General features: G+C 60.9%; 1 protein-coding gene across 1 annotated transcript in view; it reads right to left on the bottom strand.

Moving 5' to 3' along the window:
* The window catches only part of SND1 (staphylococcal nuclease and tudor domain containing 1), a 128,908-nt gene extending 115,218 nt beyond the window's left edge, over positions 1-13,690 (bottom strand). The window contains exons 1-7 of the mRNA XM_055807921.1: positions 13,527-13,690; positions 9,188-9,337; positions 7,841-7,961; positions 4,528-4,606; positions 1,544-1,704; positions 1,270-1,361; positions 206-364 (exon numbers count right to left, since the gene is read on the bottom strand). Coding sequence (XP_055663896.1) covers positions 206-364; positions 1,270-1,361; positions 1,544-1,704; positions 4,528-4,606; positions 7,841-7,961; positions 9,188-9,337; positions 13,527-13,601 — 837 coding nt within the window. The 5' untranslated portion in view covers positions 13,602-13,690. The remainder of the gene's footprint in view (positions 1-205; positions 365-1,269; positions 1,362-1,543; positions 1,705-4,527; positions 4,607-7,840; positions 7,962-9,187; positions 9,338-13,526) is intronic.
* Between the last annotated feature and the right edge of the window lie 6,298 nt (positions 13,691-19,988).

Here is a 19,988-nt window from a genome sequence, read left to right as displayed (position 1 = left end):
CCCACTGCTCCTTGCGGGCTGCTCAGATGGACCATGGTCTCCCATATCCACAACTAAAGAGCCCACAACTCCCAGCTACCCTGAGCTGCCACCAGAGGCACCAGGACCTTGTGACCACCTTGAGCATCTCCAGCAAGTGATGATCAACAGTCTGCCAGCCCACTGGGACCCTCTCCCACCCCTTGCCACTGTCAGTCCCACTTGCCGGGTGCAGGATGGTGCCCAGGATGTTCTGGTTGTGGCAGCTCTCCAGGACGATCTGTACGTCCCTCTGCAGCAGCCGTGACTCTGTGAAGAACTTCGCTTCGGCTGCAAACGGCTCAGGGACTTCAGGGGCATCCGCCTCCCGCTTGAATGTGGGGCACTGCGGCAGAGGGGGAACAGTCAGGGCACGGGCTGGCACCTAAAGCCTCAGCAAGGGGGTGGGAACCTCCCTGGGGAGGGAGGGAGGCTGCATGCAGCCCCTGTGCTCCAGCTGTAGCTTCTGGGAGACAGGCCGGGGGGCTGCGCGCTGGGGTCTGCACACCGATGCTTTTGTGCCACATTGCACTGACACAGCCCTTTAACCGCCCTGACAAACACCACTGGGATCAAACCAGGACACGGGGACCACCTCCCAGCATAACTGCACCCAGGGTGCATCCACACTGCATCAGACAGGCAAGGAGGGAAGGGGGGAAGGCTCTGGTGCTTCAGCAACAGCAGCATGAGAGGGAGCGGAGGCAGGCAGGGATGCTCTGCCCCAGACACCCCAGGAGCCCCCAGCCCTTGGCATCAGCCTCCTGGCACAGCGGGGGAGCCGAGCTCTCTGGTCCATGCACCAGTGGTCACCTCGATGCCAGCAAAGCACGGACGGCCGCTGACCCAGCGACCAGGAGATCCCTGCAGGGTGTCCGACAGCACAAAGCTCAGGCTGCCGACAGACCTGGCAGCACAGAGCTGGTACCTGCCTAACCTAAACCTGCTCCCATCCCCGCAGTGACACCCCGCACTGGCACACACACAACTATGAACTGCAAGCAGCTTGTTACGGGAAGGTGCGTGCAGGACGACACAGCAGGCAATGATGCAGCTGTATCCCGGCCTCCATCCCTCCCTGCCCCGGCCTCATGAGCCTGGCAGCTGGGGCAGCAGGCAGGTACCGGTGCAGCCCCTGCACCAGTGCTAGGGGGCTCAGAGGAGGATGCACAACGAACGATAGCGCAAATTCAGGAGGGAACTTGCTGCAAAGAGGACTGATGAGCATGCCTGCCAGGGGCCAAGCCTCACCTTGATCCCCGAGAGCATGACGGTGACCAGGTAGTAATCAGGGAGGAGGAGGGCTCTCACCACGCTACCATCCCGGACGTGCTCTATGATGGCTGCAGAGCAAAAGCAGAGAGGTTGGTCCTGCAGAGGAGGGGCTCATTGGGAGCCACAGAGGGTGCTGGGTACAGCACCCTGCAGGCAGCCAGCTCCCAAGGCCACAGGTGGACAGCAGAGGATGGAGGGCAGGGGCGACCCCGGCACCCGGCAGTGAAGGCCAGAGTTGGTGCCAGCTTACCATTGACTGGCTTCTGGTGCATGGAGTCCACGAAGTGTCGGGGGTTTTCGATTGTATACTTGAGATCTCTGATAGTGTGGGAGCCTGTCCCCTCACTCCACATCCCCTTCTTGGCACTCTTGGCCTGCTCTTCCAGCTCCGCCAGCCTGCTCTGCTCGGGGCTGCAAGGACAGGATGAGATGGGGGTGAGGCTGGGCTCCGGGCACAAAGGACGCTGCTGGCTCCTGCATGTTTTATCACCAGGAACGTCCATCTTCAGGCGCTTTTCTGGATGCTTTAGTGATTTAATCACTTACATTTAGAAAAGGTACCGCCTGGGTGAGCTGGTGAGCAATGCTTTGTACCGCTGACAGCAACAACCAGTAAATCAAACTAAGTTTCTCCAGCACCACAGCACAGAGGCTGCACCATCGATGTCCGAATACCCCCTGCTAGAAGCACCGCCTCTGATAGCATGGGCTAAACCTCCCAAGACAACCCTCTGAGGCTGCTTTTGTGCCCCACGATAGAAAGGCAGCCTCAGGGAGACAGGGACCCAGCACGGCAAGAGCATGCTTTGGGAGAAGAGGAACGACAAACCCAGGTACACGGCTCATGTGCCATACCAAACCACAGCTGTCCCCAGTCCTGCAGGCACAGGTGGCTGCCAAAGGCAGAGTGCAGCAACAGCTGCTTCCCAGCACTGGCGGCCAGCCCTGCTGTGCACGGTCCTAACTCAAACAAATTTGGTGATATTTTCATAGCATTCTTCAGCTTCAGGCAGAGCTGCAACCTGATGAATCTCAGATTCACTGCAGAAGCACTCTACTCAAGTAGCTGATAAGCGAGGGGCTGAGAGTCACCTCATGCACCCATTAATTAACATACCCTTTGAATTAGGAGAGCAAATGCGGAGCAGCAACACGCTGCAGGCGACATTTAACTGCAGGAAGCTCAGTCCTGTGCTAACTGTGCTGCTGCATCAGCCCCGTCACACTGGTGATGGAGCTCATGGCAGCAGCATCGCCCAGCCTCAGAGGCTGCATGTCCTGTTCCTGCACTGTCACCATGGGGGTCAGGGTGACCGGCCCCACCAGGCATGCTGCCCGCTGGGTGCACTTGCAGGAGGAAGTTGAAGGAGCAAAGCAGCAGAACCCCAGGAGCTCAAAGCCACCAGAAGGTCCCAATGGGACTGCCCAAGTCACCCCAGCACAAGTAGCGGACAACAGCACCCAACCTGCACCCCAATTTCCTTCCCTCTGGCACAACAGGCCAGTCCAGAAGCACCTGAAAGTCCCAGGCAGCAAATACACAGGGGACCTCAGCCACCTCTCTGGCTGGAGCAAGGGGGTCCCCACACAGTAGGAGTGGGGCGGCTCTGCTCTCCTCAGCTGCGCTGCCACACGACCGTCCTCCCACGGGGTCAGTGGAGTGGCCACAGCCAACGCAAGCCTGCAGTGAAGCCAGGCGAGGGGGCTTTCCTGGGGAAGGCTGGCTGGAAAGCAGAGATGAGCACAGAGGAACCAAGTCAGGGCTGAGGTCCTGCCTGGCTCATCACCCTGTTTTCCAGGTGCCTGGGGAAGCACCAGCCCCGGCGGGCTAAGGGCCATCCCTATGGCCGTGCAGGCACAGCTTCCTTCGGTGGTCGCAGCTGCACAGCCACGAGCAGTGGCAGCCAACACAGCCTGGCTGCTCACAACCAGCCTTGCGTGGGCTCACGGTCCCCCTTTGGCACAAGTCACAGCACGGTCCCAGGGGGACATTTCCAACAGGAAGCAAGAGAAAGTCAGTGCAAAAACCCCATCAGACTGGCAGGCGGAGGCTTTCCTCCTTCGCTCCACCTCTGCAGCTCAAAAGGCAAGTGGGAGGCACAGAACCAGGACAGGGCAATGACAGCCAGCTCTGGCTGAACCCCCTTCATCCTACAAACACTGCTGGTCCTCGCCAGGCTCCACCACCAGTGCTGCACACACTCCCCCACCAGATTCTCATCTCCAGCCCCAACAGCCCCACAGGCTGGTGGCTTCTGCAGCCCCTCCAGCACAGCTGCAGCAGCTTTTGTGCCTCTCTCTGGCATCACTGCCCCGCAGTGGTCCCCAACCATGCTAAAGCAGAGCCGCTAAACTCTGCCAGCAGCACCCAGAGCCCATCAGCATGCTTCCCAAGGGCATGGGACAGGGACTGCGTCCCCAGGCAGGCAGCAAGCAGGATCCACCAGCACTCAAGGCTTCAGCCCTGGCAAGCCTGGGTATAAAACAACCCATCCATGCTCTTGGCAATGCTCGCTCTGTTTACTCATCATACCTGTTTACAGGCTGCATTACCAAAAACGCCGGGTGGAAAGCATCCAAGTGCGCCAGGAACAGTTTTAGGAAGAAACACAGCAAGCTTCCAGCCCAGCAGGCATAGGGATGGAAATAGCGTACCACCGGTATTTATAGCAGCACCACAGAAACAACTCACACCCCTGGGACAGGATACTCAGCGCCTGGGGCCATACACAGCTGATGCCAGGCTTTTCCCTTACTCTGGGATGCAACGGGGCCAGGGCAAAGCACTGGCATCACCTCCAGTGGCATCAGCACAGGCATCACACCACCCAGATGTAGGACAAGGGGCAGGAACACCACACCACCACCTCTCTAGCGTGAATGAAAACACCTCAGCTCTATGCCAGGCATCATCTTCCAGCAACCAAGAGCTTCAGAAGTTTTTCTACTCTGCAACCCAGGGCCACAGCTCTGGTACTTCAGCATCCAAGGCAAGACGACACCAGGCTCTCATACCCCAGCCCCTCACCAGCCCAAAGAAAACAGGGTCACTGTGCTGGGACACCGACACCTGTGAAGCCCAGGCACCACAGAGAGATGAGAAGCAGGGGCTGGTACCCGGCCCAAGCCAAGGAACCCAACAGCTCTGTGCCCAGGTAAATAACTGCAGAGAATCAGTGCGGATGCACAGCATGGGCTCACCGGGGCAGCACAGGAATGCAGCCACATACGTACTTGTTGGCTCGGATCCCTTCCCGGCGGGAGGCCAGCCCTTCAGCCACGAGGGACTCAGCAATGTTCTCGCCGCTTGTGTCTGTGGAGAGAGGAGTCAGTAAGACAAGCCATCAGCACGCAGACCTCTGTTCTGGAAAGCATTCCCAGAACAATTCCAGCTAACAAATGCCAGAGCAACCCGGGAACAAAATGCTCCTGTCACTAGCCCAGCGTCCCTGCAGCATGCAGCCTTTGTGATGCATTGAGCAGAGCAGTCCAGGGCTGTCCTGGGGACACCCTTTCCCGCAGACCAGGGAAAAGCAAGTGGGAAGGTGGCGCATTGCTCTGATGCACTACTGGGCTGCAAGGCTTGGCATCACCCAGGACCACCTCCGTGGGAAGGGGACATCCTCAGGTCCCCAAGGAGGCAGGCAATGCCCTCCCAGCACCAAAGGGGCTCTCTGGATTTCCAACGAAGGTTGTGCTGCCAGTATGGCCTGTGACAGGTCCCTCAGCACAAGACATCCTTCCTCTGCAAAAACATGGAGGTTTCCACAGTTACCAGAAGCCAGAGTCCCTGGGAAGGTGGGGGACAAATGCCATGGTCTGGGGGGATCCTGGGCCAGGGAGAGCAGATAAAGAGGAATATTTGGGCAAAATCTTCCAGCTGCCCATGCAGAAGGGAGGGAGCAGAGTTGTACAGCCCTAAGCAGCAGTGTGAGGTGGCCAGGGAGGGGTTCCAGCCAGTGCCCCCTTCCACAGCACCTCCGCTCCAGCTTGGCTACCACCAGCAAGCAATGACAAGCCCCTACCCCTCCCAAAGCTCCTACCCTTCCAAAGCCCCCACTCCTCCAAAGCCCAGAGCCGCAGACAGTTACTGCATCGCTGCCAGGGAAGGTGTCGCAACGTTTCCGCATTAATAGTATTTAAACCTTGACAAACTTCATCAGGAAACATTTTATGCTTCGTTTCTCACCTCCGCGATGTGACAGCCTGGGATTTAAGAATAAGGACGACACCTACGCAGGAGGCACAGCATAAGAGCCCTTAATGTGGCAGACAACAAGGCTGCAGATGACTGAAAGGGAGCACTTCACTGATCGCAGTGTTGCAGAACAACAAAACCCCTTTCAAGGTCGATTTGTTGTACAATGCACTGTCAGGACCTGCCATGCTTCCTGCTAAAGGACAGCTCATGGGGCGGGAAAGCAGCAAGGAGCAGCTACTCTCTGAGGAGGGGATCACCATCCCAAAGGGCTTCCCAGACCCCCAGCCGATGAGCAAACTGGAAGCTCAGGAATGAGCACAGAGGCAGCTTTGATACCTAGTTACTCGCAGTCTCAGGGGACAGGTTCATCATGGCAGCACGTAGGGTTCTGCTCCCGTTTTTCACAGTCTGGGGACCGTGGGGGTCTCACGGTTCCACACTGGAGGGGGACCCCCACAGGGACACAGGAGGTGCTGGCTGGAATGCACCAGGATGCAGCAGCAATGGGAATCTAGCCCTGGGTTGTCCTTGCAGCAGCGATGATGTGCAGGTGGAAAGGGGGTCTAAGCAGGGCTACTGCCCACCCTGGCCACATCCAGTTGAGTCAGAAAACCTCTGAGGAGAGAGCTTCAGCCTCCCCAGGGAGCTGCATGGCCACCAATGCACCTGCTGAGCCTCTGCAGCAGGGAGCCAGGAGCCAGCAGCGATGCTGGGCTCTCTCGCCATGCAGTGGAGCTGACGGTTGGCAATCCTCATCTTGCCCAGCCAGAGGCACTGGCAACTCCTGCCACAGACCCAGAGGGAGCCTCTCCCTGCACATTACGGGCCAGCTCCTTTATCCCTGCGCCTCCATGCAACCCCCCCTTGCTCTGTTCACGCCATGCTGCCTCAGGACAAGCCCTGTCTGTGGCGGTGAGCAAGTCCCAGCCGTTTGCTCTTCGAACCAAGCTCCTGCTTGCACCACAGGAAAAGCTCCGAGTGCCATAGTGATGCCAGGGGACATAACTGGAGACAAAGATGCCTCACGACACCTGCTCAGCCTCTCCAGCCCAGCCCTGCACAGCCAAGCCACAAGCAGCAGAGTCTGCAGGGACATGGGGCCGAGAGCACCTGAGCTCCCAGTCTGTACTGGAGCTACCCCAGAGGATGCACACCCAAAATTCAGTAGCCCCTGAGCTCCTTTACAGCCCCTTGCACAAGCCTGGTCCTCCCTTCCTTCCCCAACTGCAACGAGTTACCCCACTGAGCCTCTCATGGGAGAGGAGGCTTCCAGGGCACCAGGGATGAGACTGACCTGTACCCTGGTCGTATCCCAAATATCCCACTTGTGGAGCTGTCCCGGCTCCACACTGAGCACAGAGGTATGTGGTTCACTCTGTGCATCTCTTGCCCCTGTGCTGAGCTGGTACATCCATCTACCCCGGTAACCCTGAGCCCAGTGGCACTAGAGGACAAGCTGGGTCCTGGTGAGCACCTGCTTCCCAGGAGCCCACCCACGCTGAGCAGATCTCATCCTCCTTGAACATTGAGGGCTTGAGATATCCAACCATGAGCTAAGCCCAGCAGAGCAGCGCGGTCCAGAAGCCAGCAGCAGGACACTGTAACCTCTCAGCCACTTGCTCTCACCATTACTCTCACCAGACCAAGCAATGGCTGGGGCTAACCACAGGGAGCAAGAGCCCAAAAACTCATCCACCAGCACAGCTGGAACCAAATTTGGCCAGGGTCATTGGCAGAGAGGACATGGCACCTGGCAGAGTACAGTCCGGTGTCATGCTCACTGTGAGAGGGGACTTAACCAGAGCCTAAGCCCACCTGTGCCAGCACCAAAAGGGCCACCCTGCCCCAAGCTGCTCCAGGCCAGGGGCAGCACAGGCTGCAGGCATCGCACAGCGTTTGGGCTGAGTGGCTGGGCCAGGCTTTGCTCCCAGCCCTCCGCCGCATCCTCAGGAGCCACAAAGCTGGTTCCTTTTGAGAGATTCCAATCAGCCAGAGATGAGCAAGAGATTTATGACGCCAAAAAGAATGGCATGGGGAAACCTGAGGGAACTCACATAACGCCATGGCTTGTGTCCACATGCTGCAGTGCATCAACCAGAGGCAGCAAGCACAGTCACGCTCTGGCTCTGCACAGCCCCACAGGCAGCCGGGACCACTACCGGGCATCTCTCCCCTCCCAAAGCTGGAGCTCCACTGAAAAGCAGGCATGCATCCTCCTGCTGCCAACACCGCATCCCAGCCCACCCACTTGGGCTAGCTCCGGCTGCAAGCACTGCACACACCGCAAACCTCACTGCATCCTCCCCACCAGCCCTTCAAGTGCCCAAGGGACCCCTTTGTGCTCACCTTTCCCCAAGTACACCATCCCGTACTCCCGGCCCTGCGGTGTCTTGTACTCCACGGTAAAGCAGACCTCCTTCCCGATCAGCTTCTTCCGCAGGAACTCACGAGCTGGGAACCCCCAGGGCTGGAGGGAAAGAAGTCGAGGTGAGTCAATGGGTCAAATGCAGCTGGGGAAGCCCAGAGCCTCCCCACCCCGGGGGCTCACACTCCCCTCCACATGTGCTGCATTAGCCCAGGGCTGTGCTAGAGGCTATTTGCAGCCCATGAGCTTGCAGAGGAATAAACCCTGCTACTCCGCATGGGAAGTACCTCCACTTTTCCCCTCTGTCCCCCCCCAAAAAGAGGTCACTGTTGGTTTTCCAGCTGGCCTCACAGTCCCCAGGTACAGCCAGACCCAGCCAGCCAAGCCCAGGAAAGCTCCTGGGGCAGAGGGAGCAGGGCTGGAGCTGCAGCAACGTCGGGGGGCTGGCCCAGCCCCAGCTCTCAGGGACAGGGCAGGGGCTCCCCCGGCTCCTACCCAAGGCTGCATGGGTGCCCGTGGTGAAGCAGCAAAGCAGGACCAGCCGTGCTGGGCGGGGAGGAACAGGCTCCTGCATCCCCCCAGCACCTCCCTGCACCACAGCAGGAATGCACCGGAGCCCTGGCGAGCTCAGCCCCGCTCCACCGCAGCAGGTGGGTGGGAACACGGTCCGGAGGAGAGAACATGACGTGCTCATAAACAATTAGCAAACCTGACAGGCATAATTTTTTAAAAGACTGACATTTAAAGGCTGAAGCAGTGTTTAGAAGACAAACTCCCCAAGGAGAGCAATTAGCTGCCAGCGCTCTGCACCACCCCCGGGGCTGGGAGGATGGGTGGCCGGGGCTGTGCTCCCTCTGACACAAACCCATTGCTCCCAATCACTGTGCCCTGCGTGCCAGTACCGGCAGACCTGTCTGCACCCCATCTGCCAAAGCAGCACCCCCACAGCACGCCTGCTGGGCATGTGTGCAACCATTGCAGTGTGAGGAAAGAGAAGTCTGCCCCAAAATCCACACTGAGGGGCTGGAACATGGAAAGGATCTCTCAAAAGGATGACTGAAGGGACTGTTTCATCCCGTAACCCACAGCCACAGCAGCCACGTGTCCCCGCGCTGGGCAGAGGGGCAGCATTGGCAAGGAAGGAGCTGCCTGCACCTCATGGGATGGCAGCAGCAGGTCTGAGAAAGGGCAATGCCACTTGTGATGGCAGAGCCAAGGGTGCTGTGGTCTGCAGAGCTGGGCCAGCAGTCCGGAGGGCCCCCACCCAGCTCAGTCCACAACCCCCATGGCAGGAGAACTGCGTGACACCGCTCATGGGAGGCACCCACCTCGTCCGGGGTGTCCTTGGCATCCGGCTGGCCTGCAGCAGCACGGCGGGCAAGGTTCCCGGCACGGATGTTGCTGAGGTTGATCTGGCGCTCAGGCGGCGGCCCGCCTCGGGGCTGCCCACGGACGATGATAGCACAGCCCGACAGCACCTGTGGGGAGGCAGAGGGGTTACAGGGGGTACCCTAGCCCCAGCAGCCGGGAGGCTGGGGAGGCAAGAGGTGATGAAGCTGAGCGTGCAGGCATCTGAAGCTGCGTGGACAGGCAGGCTTCCAGGGACGGGTCCTGCCCCAGGCAGGGTATGGGAAGCTCAGCACTGCAGGGCACGATTTCTCATGGGCCTGGCAGAGGCAGGAGCTGCCCCAAGTTTCCTGCTTGGAGATGCAGGATGGAACCAAGCTCTGCACCCTGCACTTTCCCAGTGGTAACCATCAAACATCCCATCCCTTCCTTCAGAGCACAGCACAACTGAACACAGGGTGATCCCAGTGTGGCGGGTAACACAAGGGACTTGGCAGATCAGGATTTTACTCCCTGTGCTGACCTGTCAGATGAGCCCAGCTGGGCCATCTCCCCCTGCTGCTTTGGCTGCTGAGCACTCAGAGCCAGGAGCACAGCTACACTGGGCAGTCCTGTCCCATCCCATCGCACCCACCTCCCAGGGCCCTGGCAGCCCCATCGCTCCCCACTGCCACAGGGGGACCCCCACATTTAGGAGGGCACCATGCCCACAGCACCCCAAGGGCTCCACACAGCTTCTGGCACAGCACAGAAGGATGCAGGCAGGGAAAAGCTGGCACTGGCACTGCCCTGGGGCAGCCTCAGGGGGAATGTGCCTACAGCCAGCCGGCCAAGAGGGACACAGCTCTCAGCATGAAGGCTTTAACCACCTGAGCTGCTTGGCACAGCTTCGGCAAGGCTTACAAGAGTGCTGAGCAAGGACCATGCTCCAAGTGGATGCTTACACCTACTGTGATGCTAAGACCTTTACTGGCAGGCACCTGCGATGGGCTGGCCACACCCTGCGCCTGGCTGGCAACCTCAGCCAAGTGACTTCATTGAGGTCAGACAAATAAACCCATGTGGAAAAAACTGCTGGGAGAATCCCCCAAAAATGACAGACCACCAAATCGGATCTCTCCTCCTTGGACCTGACAATTACAGGAACTGATATCACCCCACTCTGCAAAAACCCCAAGGTTTCTCAACAGCTCCATTCCTGTACAAGACCCCAAGCCACCCACGACATCAGCAGGGCCAGCTCCAGCCACCAAGCCAGGGTCCCAGCCAGGCAGAGAGAGGGTGGCGGGGATCACCCTGTTCCCATCAGATACCGGCTCCCTGCACGCAGGATCAACACTGCTGAGGCGCTCGCAGAAAACCGCCAAGTTGGATTTCAGCATGTGCCCTGGCTTGCTGCCCACCTGAAATCCCTAGGGATGCTCGCAGCACATCCCAAAGCCAGAGGACTCACACCCCGGCACAGCAGCCAGCCTGGCTCAGCGCCAGGGACACCAGCTCGCACAGAGCCTCACGAAAATGAGCCACATCATGCCAACCCCAAGGGCCCGGCTGCACCACGGCATAAGCTTGCTGCCCTATGCTGTGCTGCACGCCCGGGCCCACGGCAGAGACCAGCACGCTATGCAAGCTACTGGGAATCGAGCTTCAAATGAAGCCCAAGCTGCACACAGAGCGATCCCCCAGCAAAGGCTCAGCACTCGATACTTAAGGACTTAAGAGGTTTCATCACTGTAATTAACCTTAATCTTTAATTTATAGGGCATGGGGAAACAAGTCAGATGCTGTAACTGTTTTATCCAATTACCAATACAAACCCTGGATCTGGGGACAGGTTTGTTGGTGAAGCTGCTCTGGGCTCCATGGGTGTGTACAGTGCTTTGGGGTGGGCATGCCACCCCCCGCTCCAGAGCACCCTGTGCCACTGTCCCTGCCCACAGAGCAGCCGCAATGCCTGCCTGCCACTCACACCACGTGGTCATCAGGCTCCCCAGTTGGGGAACTGCTCCAGATGAAGCTTCTGGCCAGGCTTCAGCAGTGATGGGACCAGGAGACCACCCCAGCACCCAGGTTTCACCCTCCCCAAAGGCAGCAGCCCTGGGTCCCACCTGCCAGCCCAAGCCACGCTCTTCCTTGCTGGCAAAATTCAGCCCTGGCACCCCATCAGCAGTGCCCCATGCTCCAGCCCAAGAAAGCTGAGCTTAAGCCAGGCTTAAACCCAGCTGCAAGAACTGTCGTTAGCGCAGGCTGAGCTGACAGCATGATGGACATGCCCAGGCCAAGGCATGGCACAGGGATGTGGGTTGGATGGACCCAGCTCCTGCTGCAGAGGCATGCCCCGGGCACAGGAGGGGACAGGGGACAGCACCGGGGTCCTGCTGGCACAGGGAGCTACAGCTGTGGGGCACAAAGGGTTAACAACCCTCGCAGGAACGGGAAGGAAGGTGGTGAGAAGGGAAGGCAGAGTCCCAAAGCGCTGGCCAGGACCCAGCCCTCTCCGGTTTTACCTGGAGACTCACCAACCCAGGCTCCCCGCTGTGGCTCCCCCAGCTCCTCAAGTCCCCCAGAAGGAAGGAGCCCCCACGGGACAGAGCCTCAGCTGGGCTCCCGGTGCCTCTTCCAGCTGGGGGGGGGGGGGGGGGCAGCTGCAGAGCCCCCGACGTCCATCACATCCCTGCTCCTGCTCTTCAACCCTGCAGGAGGATGAGCCCCCTCCCCACTCCTGAACTCTGCAGTCCCAATGCCCAACCAAAAGGTGGGAAAAAAACCCCAAACCACCAAAAAAATCCCCAAACCCCACCCCAAAACCTCCAAGTTCAAAAAGTTGTGAACCGCAGCAGAGCCTGTGGACGGCACCGCTCCAGCTGGCCCTGGCAGCTCCTGGCTCCATGGCAGCACCATGAAACAGAGCGGTGCCCGCAGACAGCCAGGGCACCCTACCTCTCCGGGGTGTCCCCTGGGCACTGACTTTGAGCTAGCTGCCCTGGAAAGGGAAGGGTGCCCTGGGGCAGCAGCTGGGGTGCCCAGCTGCCCAGGCAAGGCACAGGGCACCAGGGCAGCGTGTGGCCCCCTCGGGGAGCCCGTGCCCACCACACACGGCTGCCTCTCAGCCAGCCCCCACAGCCATCCTGCCCAAAAACCACGGGCACATCCACATCCCCTTGGAGGGAGCCAGGCCAGGACGAGCAGCCAGGTGAAGTTTTTCCTGAGCATCCCAAAAACTTGCCTTTCGGGCACGAGGTGGCACAAGGCAGCGGGAATGTCTACCCCATGCCATCGGTGAGCTAAAGCACAGGGAAAGCAGCGTCCCCAAAGCTGCCCCCGCTGTGCAGCGAGCCCCGGGGGGACGTGACACCCCCAGCAAGGTCTGCTCCAGATGCACTGCCAGCACCATCGGCCACCTCCCGACCAGTCGGTGTCCGGGCACAAGGACTTGGGGGGTTGGGGACGCGGGAGGTAACGGAGCGGAGAGGGCACCGGGAAGGGAGGCAGGGACCAGGATGCGGTGCCAGGGCCCGATCCCAGCGGCAGCTGCCGGAGCCCCGACCTTTGCTCTGCAGGTCCCGGCTGTCGGTACATGCGGGGAACCCAGCGCGGAGGGACTAGAGGACCCCAACCCCCGCGGGGACACAGCCGGCAAGGGAGGGGGGGCGGCACGTGGAGCCCCCCGAGGGGCGTCCCCGAGGCGGGGTGTCACGGGGCCACCGCCCGAACCGAGGAACCCCGAATTTCCTCGGGGCTGCAGGGCTTTCAGGGCTGACAGCAGAGCAGGACCACCAGCCCCCCCGGGGAACGGGCGGGGAGACCCGAAAGCCCTTTCCGCGGCCACGGCCACCCCCGGGCCCGGCACAGGCTGGGGGCCCCAGGCGCACCCCCGTCAGCACCACGAGTCTGGGGGCGCAGGGCCGGGAGCCGCGGCAGCGCGGAGCAGGGCCCGGCAGCACCGGAAGGCGCGGGGCGCCGCGGCCCGGGGCAGAGCACGAGGTTTGGGGAGGGGAAGCGTGAGGCGGAGGGGGGGGGGGCGGGCGGGCACCAGAGGGGGCTGCATGGGGATGTCCTGGTCCCCGGGAAGGGAGGCGGGGAGCGGAGGGGGGCCCGGAGAGGGCTGCGGGAGGCGCGGGGGGCCCCGGGCACCGGAGAGGGCTGCGGGAGGCGCGGGGGCCCCGGGCACCGGAGAGGGCTGCGGGAGGCGCGGGGGCCCCGGGCACCGGAGAGGGCTGCAACCCCGGGCCGGGCCGGCGGGCGTACGAGGCGGCGGGCGGAGCGGCGCGGAGCCCCGGGAGGCCCGCGGAGGGCGGCGGGCGGGCAGACAGCCCTTACCATCTTGACGATGCCGCGCTGGACGGTGAGGGGCGGCGCGGAGCCGCCCTGCCCGGGGGCGGCCGCGGAGGCCATAGCGGGGCGGGGGCGGCAGCCGGGGCGAGCGCGGACGGAGCGGCCGGGGCCCGGGGCGAGCGCGGAAGGGATTCTCGGGGCGGGACGGAGGGGGGCGGGGCCTGGGGGGCGGGGCCTCCGTTCGACCACGCCCACCTCCCGGCCGACGGCCAACGGGAGGCTGACCCCGCCGCTCGCTCCGCCCCACCCCGCCGCCGCTCGGCCAATGGAGAAGCGCGGCTCCGCAGCACCGGCCCGAGAGGCCGCCGCGGGGGCGACGTCACGGGAGGCACCGCCCCTCGGACCTCCCCCGCCCCGCCGAGGGGGGCGGGACTTCCGGGGCACGCGGCGCCAGGGACACGTCGGCAAAGGGCTGCCCGGGCTCCCACGTGGCCTCCCGCCGCGCCGGGGGCCGGGCTGGGCCAAGGCACCACCCCTCCCCCTCGCGTCACTGCCTGCCCGCCGGCGGCACCGGCCGGGAGGTTGGGGAGGGGCTCGGGGGGCGGGCCCCGCGGCAAGGCGGGGGAGATGTTCGTCGATGGGGTCCCCCAGTACGGCCCCGCGGGGGGCGCAGGGAACGCGGGTCACCCGGCGCAGCCCCGCGGGGGCTGGGGGTTGCCCAGCACAGGCCCACGGGGCGGGGGGGGGGTGTCGGGAAAGGGGGGGTACCCCAGCACAGCCCCACGGGGGAGGGAGGGTCATGGAAGGAGTTCCCCAGCACCGCCCCGGGGGGTGGGGGTCAGGGGAGTGGGGTCCCCGTGCTGGCTTCCCCTCACCTTCCCCATCAGCAGCTCCATCTCCCCCGGTGTCCCCACCGGCTCCCCCAGCACCAGCGGCCACGCTCGGGGAGGGTGCAGAGCCACAGAGCCCCCTGGTGCCTCCGCCCTGTGCCCGGGCAGGATCACGGCACTGGGGCCGGCAGCTCCTGCCACCTCCGACGAGCAGTTTTGGGGAAAACATGGAGAACAGGGATACACCCCCCGGGCCACTTTCAGGGTGAGCTGCCCGGGAGCATGGTGGCTTGCACCCACCCTGCGCCCCCTCCCCAAAGCCACCCCCGCACCCAGCAGGCGCCCAGACCCTGCCAGGAGGCAGCAGCATCGTGGCCAGTGGCACCCTGTCCCACGAGGTGGCCTGGGGCAGCGCCACTGCACGGCGAGGGCCATCTGCCCCATGGCCTCAACCACCCGAGGTCACCCATCGCCATCGTGTCCTGGCAGCGGGGACTTGCAGTCCAGATGTGGCTCTGGGATGCCCTCCCGCTGGGGACGCTGGCATGGTGTGGCCACCCTTCTTGCAGGTGGGGCTTTGGGTACAGACCTCACATCTCTGGGTGACCCCAAAACCCCTCATCCAGAGCAGAGGGTCCCAGGGAGTTGCCTGCAGCCTTAGCAAGTGACCATCCTGGTGGTTAGCGCAGGGACCAGCACTCTGCCCCGCCTGGAGGAGCCATGTGGAGATGCGCCTGGTGCTTACCTGGCTGGAGACACCATCCGTGGCCATGCCATCCCCCAGTGGCAGCTCTGCCCCCGGCGTGCCAGTCGCAGGGTTCGGTGACTGCCCCATGACATGCCCCTCACCGTGGTGCCAGGGCACGGTGCAGGGCAGCGCTGGCTTATCGCACCCTGCTGCAGCCGCCGCTCAGCTCGGCGCTCGCCTCTGCCAGTTCGGGAATTGCCAGCCCGGTAATGAGTCGTGTCATTTGTGGGTGGTGGAAAATTATTATCCTCTTTTTGAGTGGTCACGTAGGTAATCCTGACAATTGCATCTCTCTGCAATCCCTGCTCCTGGGAACAGGAACGGAGCAGCACTGGCTCCTCTCATCGGGCTGCTGGGAGCAGCTGCAGCCATTGCTGCCACTGTGACCATGGTCCCCTGTCCCACGGGGCAGCTGAACCCTGTGGCACTGGGCACGGAAGTCCCCTGAGCCCATGCTCCCAGCCCGCTCCTGCCTTGGGACCAGGGGTGCCCGGGCACGTGGTCCCATATGGCACAGAGACCGCTGCCAGGGTGGCACGGCTGCCACAGTGGGGGGGAGGGCAGCAGGGTCTGCCGGTCCTGGTATACCCCGCAACAGCCCAACACCCCCCAGGGGAAGCGGGCACACCAAATGCTTCGGGGCTCTGCAGGGGGGGCTGGCAGGGGTCAGGGCTGTGCCACCCCGCTGGTATCTTCTACCTCTTCAGGCCATATGTCACAACCTTAATGTTAATAATATTCTTTCCATGCAGGGTTTGTTTCCTGCGCGTGAAGCCTGGCAGCAGCACAGCCTTCAGCCCCTCTGCTGGGGCGTCCCTGGGGTCCCGCTCCCAGGGTCTCGCCCTGACACCATGCTGCCCTTGCTGAAGTTTCCCACCCTGGATCAGGCCAGTCTGGGAGGGATCCTCCTCCCGTCTCGCTCCCCACCTGCTGCAGCCCTCCGCCACTTTTCATTTTCTTGCTTCAGCTTGTATTATGATAATTTTTTTTCACCACTTTTCCTTTTCAGTACTTTGCACTGATGAATCCCTGAGCGCCAGGGTGAGAGCTTGTGCGCAAAGGGCAGAAAATCGTGTCCTCTGCCCAAAATCCTGGGAAAACTGCTCCGTTACCCTGATTTACAGCATTTCTGGGGCCACTCCTCACTCACCCTGCTGCTGTCCCAGCTTGCAGATGCATCCCGCCGGGCTAGACAAAGGGGCACCAGCTCCTGCTCTGGAGGGGGCATCTTCAAGCCCCAGGATTGCCTTTTTTAGACAGAATATTTTAATAATCATTTTTTTGATCAAAAAGAAAGTTAAAATGTAGGTGGAAACGCATAGATAAAGTAGGTTTTCTTGGTTGGCTGACTCATCTGGGCTTTTAGCTTTCACGTGTGCTTTCTGGAGGAGAAAAGAAAGGATTTTTTCCAGAGGAACAGTCACCTGCTACAGAGACAAAGCCCAGAAAGATACATAACAGCATTGGACATGTAGAAAGGAGCTACGAAGAGGAGAGAAAAGCTCCTCTCCATGCTGGGGGGATCACTCTGGGGTAACCGAATTGATCCCACTCTGCCACAGCACCCAGCTTTGGTACCATGGTGGGATTTGAGGACTGGTCCATTGCCACTGCAGGGTCTCCCACCATCACCAGCACTCAGCCTGGGTGGAAACTGGGGTCTTCAGGGATGGACCTGCCTTCATCACTCCTGCCCAGCCACCCCACCACTGCTGCAGCTGTGTGAGACCCCTGCACCGCACCAATGCCCTGGCCACAGCGCTGTCACCATGTCCTCCAGGTGCCAGAGAAGCACCTGGGCTTTATTTCAATACATGGCCCATAAATATTTTGTGTCAGGCTCTGACATTTCAATACAACATGGAGTGATGCATTTTGCAAGTAATTGGGGTGGAGGCAGCGTGGCTGAGGGGTGTCTGAGCCCCATGGTGGCAGTGCCAGCTGGGTGCCAGCACAGCAGTTCTGCACCACAGGTGCCAGAGCAGGGTTGGCCGGTGTGCAGGGGCACAAGACTGCGGGAAGGGGGCTGCTCGTTGTCCCCAGGCTCCCACATGGAAACCCCAGCTGAGCCCCTCCAGGGAGCCCCAGCAGCGCACAGGCTGGGTGCATCACTGTGACACCAGGTGCCAGAAGGGACCTGGCTGGGGACTGTGCAGCCACGCAGGGGTAGGGGCATGGCTGGGGGCTGTGTGGCCACGCACAGGTGGGCATGAGGTGTGAGGTCCCTGAGGAGCCCCAGGGTTTTCCAGCCTCCTAGGCAACAATGGTGGTCTGAAATGCATCCCTGCGATGCAGGATGAGGCTTGCAGGCACATCCCTGGCTCTAGTATAGAATCATTTAGGTTGGAAAAGACCTTTAAGATCACCATGTTCAACTGTTAACACACCACTGCCAAGCCACACCACTGCCAAGCCCACCACTAAACCACATCCCTAAGAACCACATCTATGCATTTTTTTAAACACTTCCAGGCAAAGGCTGCTCTGCTGCTTGTTAAATGGGGTCTCCCTCTGCCCCAGCCATGGAAGTGACTCTCATCTGGGGTGAGGAGGGACAAAACCAGTAACTGGGTGTCGGAGCGCCTTAATGACATGGTCTCCTCTTGACAGGGGTGGTAATTCTCAAGTACACTCCGAAGCCTGTTATCTCAAGCATTAATATGCCCAGCACAGGCTCACGACAGCAGTAATGATGTCCTGCTGCTTTGCTCGCTTGAACAGGCAGCAGGCAGTCTGCATGGGACGAGGGCTCTGCCGCTCCACCTCCCTCTCCCACCAGTGATAGCCCAGGAGCGAAGCTGCTTGCTGAATGCTGGATAAAATCCCAGGCACGAGCAACAGCCATTCACTAGTGAGTGAACATCTTGCTGTTAAAAATCTCGTAATCATTGGATTCCCTGTTCTGCTCCCTCTGTGTCCCTGCTCCTGTGCAGTGCTGATGGTACTGTTAATGACTGTGAGCTCTGCTTGCAGAGAGCTTGTCCCCCTGTGTCCTCCCAGCAACTCGTCCCTTGTTCCTGTGGGGTCCCTTTTACTATCCCTTGTCCCTTCCCAGCCACACGCTCTGAGCCCCCAAACGCCAGCACATCTCCGTTTCCTCACTGTAAGCCCAGGTACCTGATGCCAGCACAGACCTCCTGGTGCAGGGACCAAGGGGCCATTGCTCCCTGCTCTGGCTCGTTAGCACTGATGACCATCCCCCATGCTCCCAGGAAGGGAAGCTGCGCATCACCCCCTCCCTGGACCGAGGCCGTCTCCAGATCACTGCCAGCTCCCAAAGGAGGAAAAACCTTCTGGACATCTCCGGTGGGTTCAGGGATGGGACTTCGGGAGGGGAACTGGTTCCTAAGCCTCTGCTCAGCCTCAGACCTGCTGACAGCAGCTCGGACCCACCATGCAGAGCTGCTCTGCCCCAAGTCACAGCTGTGCTGGGCAGGGTTGCATGCCCCTGTTCCTCCTGCCAGTATGGCATGGGAGACATGGGGAGAGGACTCCAAAAGCATGTCCTCAAGGCCCCACTGTCACCCACTTTGCTCTCAGGCTGCATCTCCCTGGGGAGCTCCCTAAGCCTCAGGCAGGTCCCAGGACAGAACAGGACCCTGGACCCAGCCCCGTGCTCCAGCTGCCGAGCATCCTCCAGTTAAAATCCCCAAATCTGGTTGGCAGGAGCACAGAGGAACCTTTTTCCTGAGTAGGGATAACTCAGAAATCCCCAGCCACCTGCAGTTATGTTTGATTGCAATTACAGGTTAATGAAGGCTTGTCAGAGCTCACGTCTGCCCAGGGAGCTTGGGGTTTGAGGTGACCCTTGGGGTCTGCTTTCCTGGCCATCCCCTGGCCTGTAGGATTCACCAGTAGCCCTGGTCCTGGGTGTACTCACCTGTCCTGCCCCTTTGCTGCACAGGCCACCAGTGTCACATGGAAATGCCACCACTCAGAAAATACGATGCCAGTGGCTGCAGCCAGTCCCCCAGTCCTGCTGTGCTGCTCCGCTGTGAGCTGGCTCCCCACAAGCAGCGTTTTCTGTTAGCTGGGAGCCAGCTCCTCACCTGCCTGACGTGAGCTTGCTTAATTTCACATAATGAGAGGTTTTAATCAAACCATCATGCCATACTAAGTCAAATGTCTTGCAGAAATCCAATTGCCCTGTATCATCACAGGTGTTTTTATCAGCCAGACCTGAAATCTACCTTAAAAAGGAGATGGAGACAAAGATGGAGATGAAGATGATGGATCTGCTTGGCTGGACCCTTGTCCCATGCAAACACCTGGCCATACCAGCAGCTGTGGCACACACCACCTCACTACTGAGCTGGTGCCAAACTGGCACCTCAGCACCTTGCCTGGGATATGCCCTCCCCTTGGGACATCCAAAGGATTGCACTCACCTCTGCAGCCCCCTGTTCCCCCAACATGCACCTGCTCCTGCTGGCCGTGGCAGCAGGGACCTGGGTGCTGGTGGGTGCTCCCCAGGGCAGGAGAGCCAGGCACCGGCTTGCTGCAGGCAGCACAGCCATCCTACGTGTCAGCGAGCCACACTCTGCCTGGTGCCACCTCTGAGAGGGGATCCCATGGGACATGGCAGCCCTGTGATGGTGCAGGGGGCTGCTGAAGAGATGGCGGCTTTGGGGAGAGACCCACAGCACTGCAAGATCCCAGGGTTTCCAGCAGGGCCATGGACAGCTGAGAGCTCCCCAGCGGCTCCCCCACAGCCTGGGCACGTCTCCTGCCTCCAAAGCCTCTCAGCATTGTCCAGTGTCTGGCAGCATTCCAGCACAGACCCAGAGCTGCTCTTCCACCTGAGGACCCTGGGGAGAAGCAGGGAGATTTGGGGCTCAGCCACTTGCAGGGATGGGGCATGAGAAAGCAGAAATTACCTCTTCTCTGCCCCAGACTGCCCACCTCACTGGTGGCCTTGCCAGCCAACTC

Source organism: Falco peregrinus, chromosome 6, assembly GCF_023634155.1.
Source record: "Falco peregrinus isolate bFalPer1 chromosome 6, bFalPer1.pri, whole genome shotgun sequence".
In the NCBI taxonomy this organism is placed as follows: Eukaryota; Metazoa; Chordata; class Aves; order Falconiformes; family Falconidae; genus Falco; species Falco peregrinus.
Note: the sequence above shows the minus strand (reverse complement) of the source record. Positions and strands in the feature narration are given on the sequence as shown.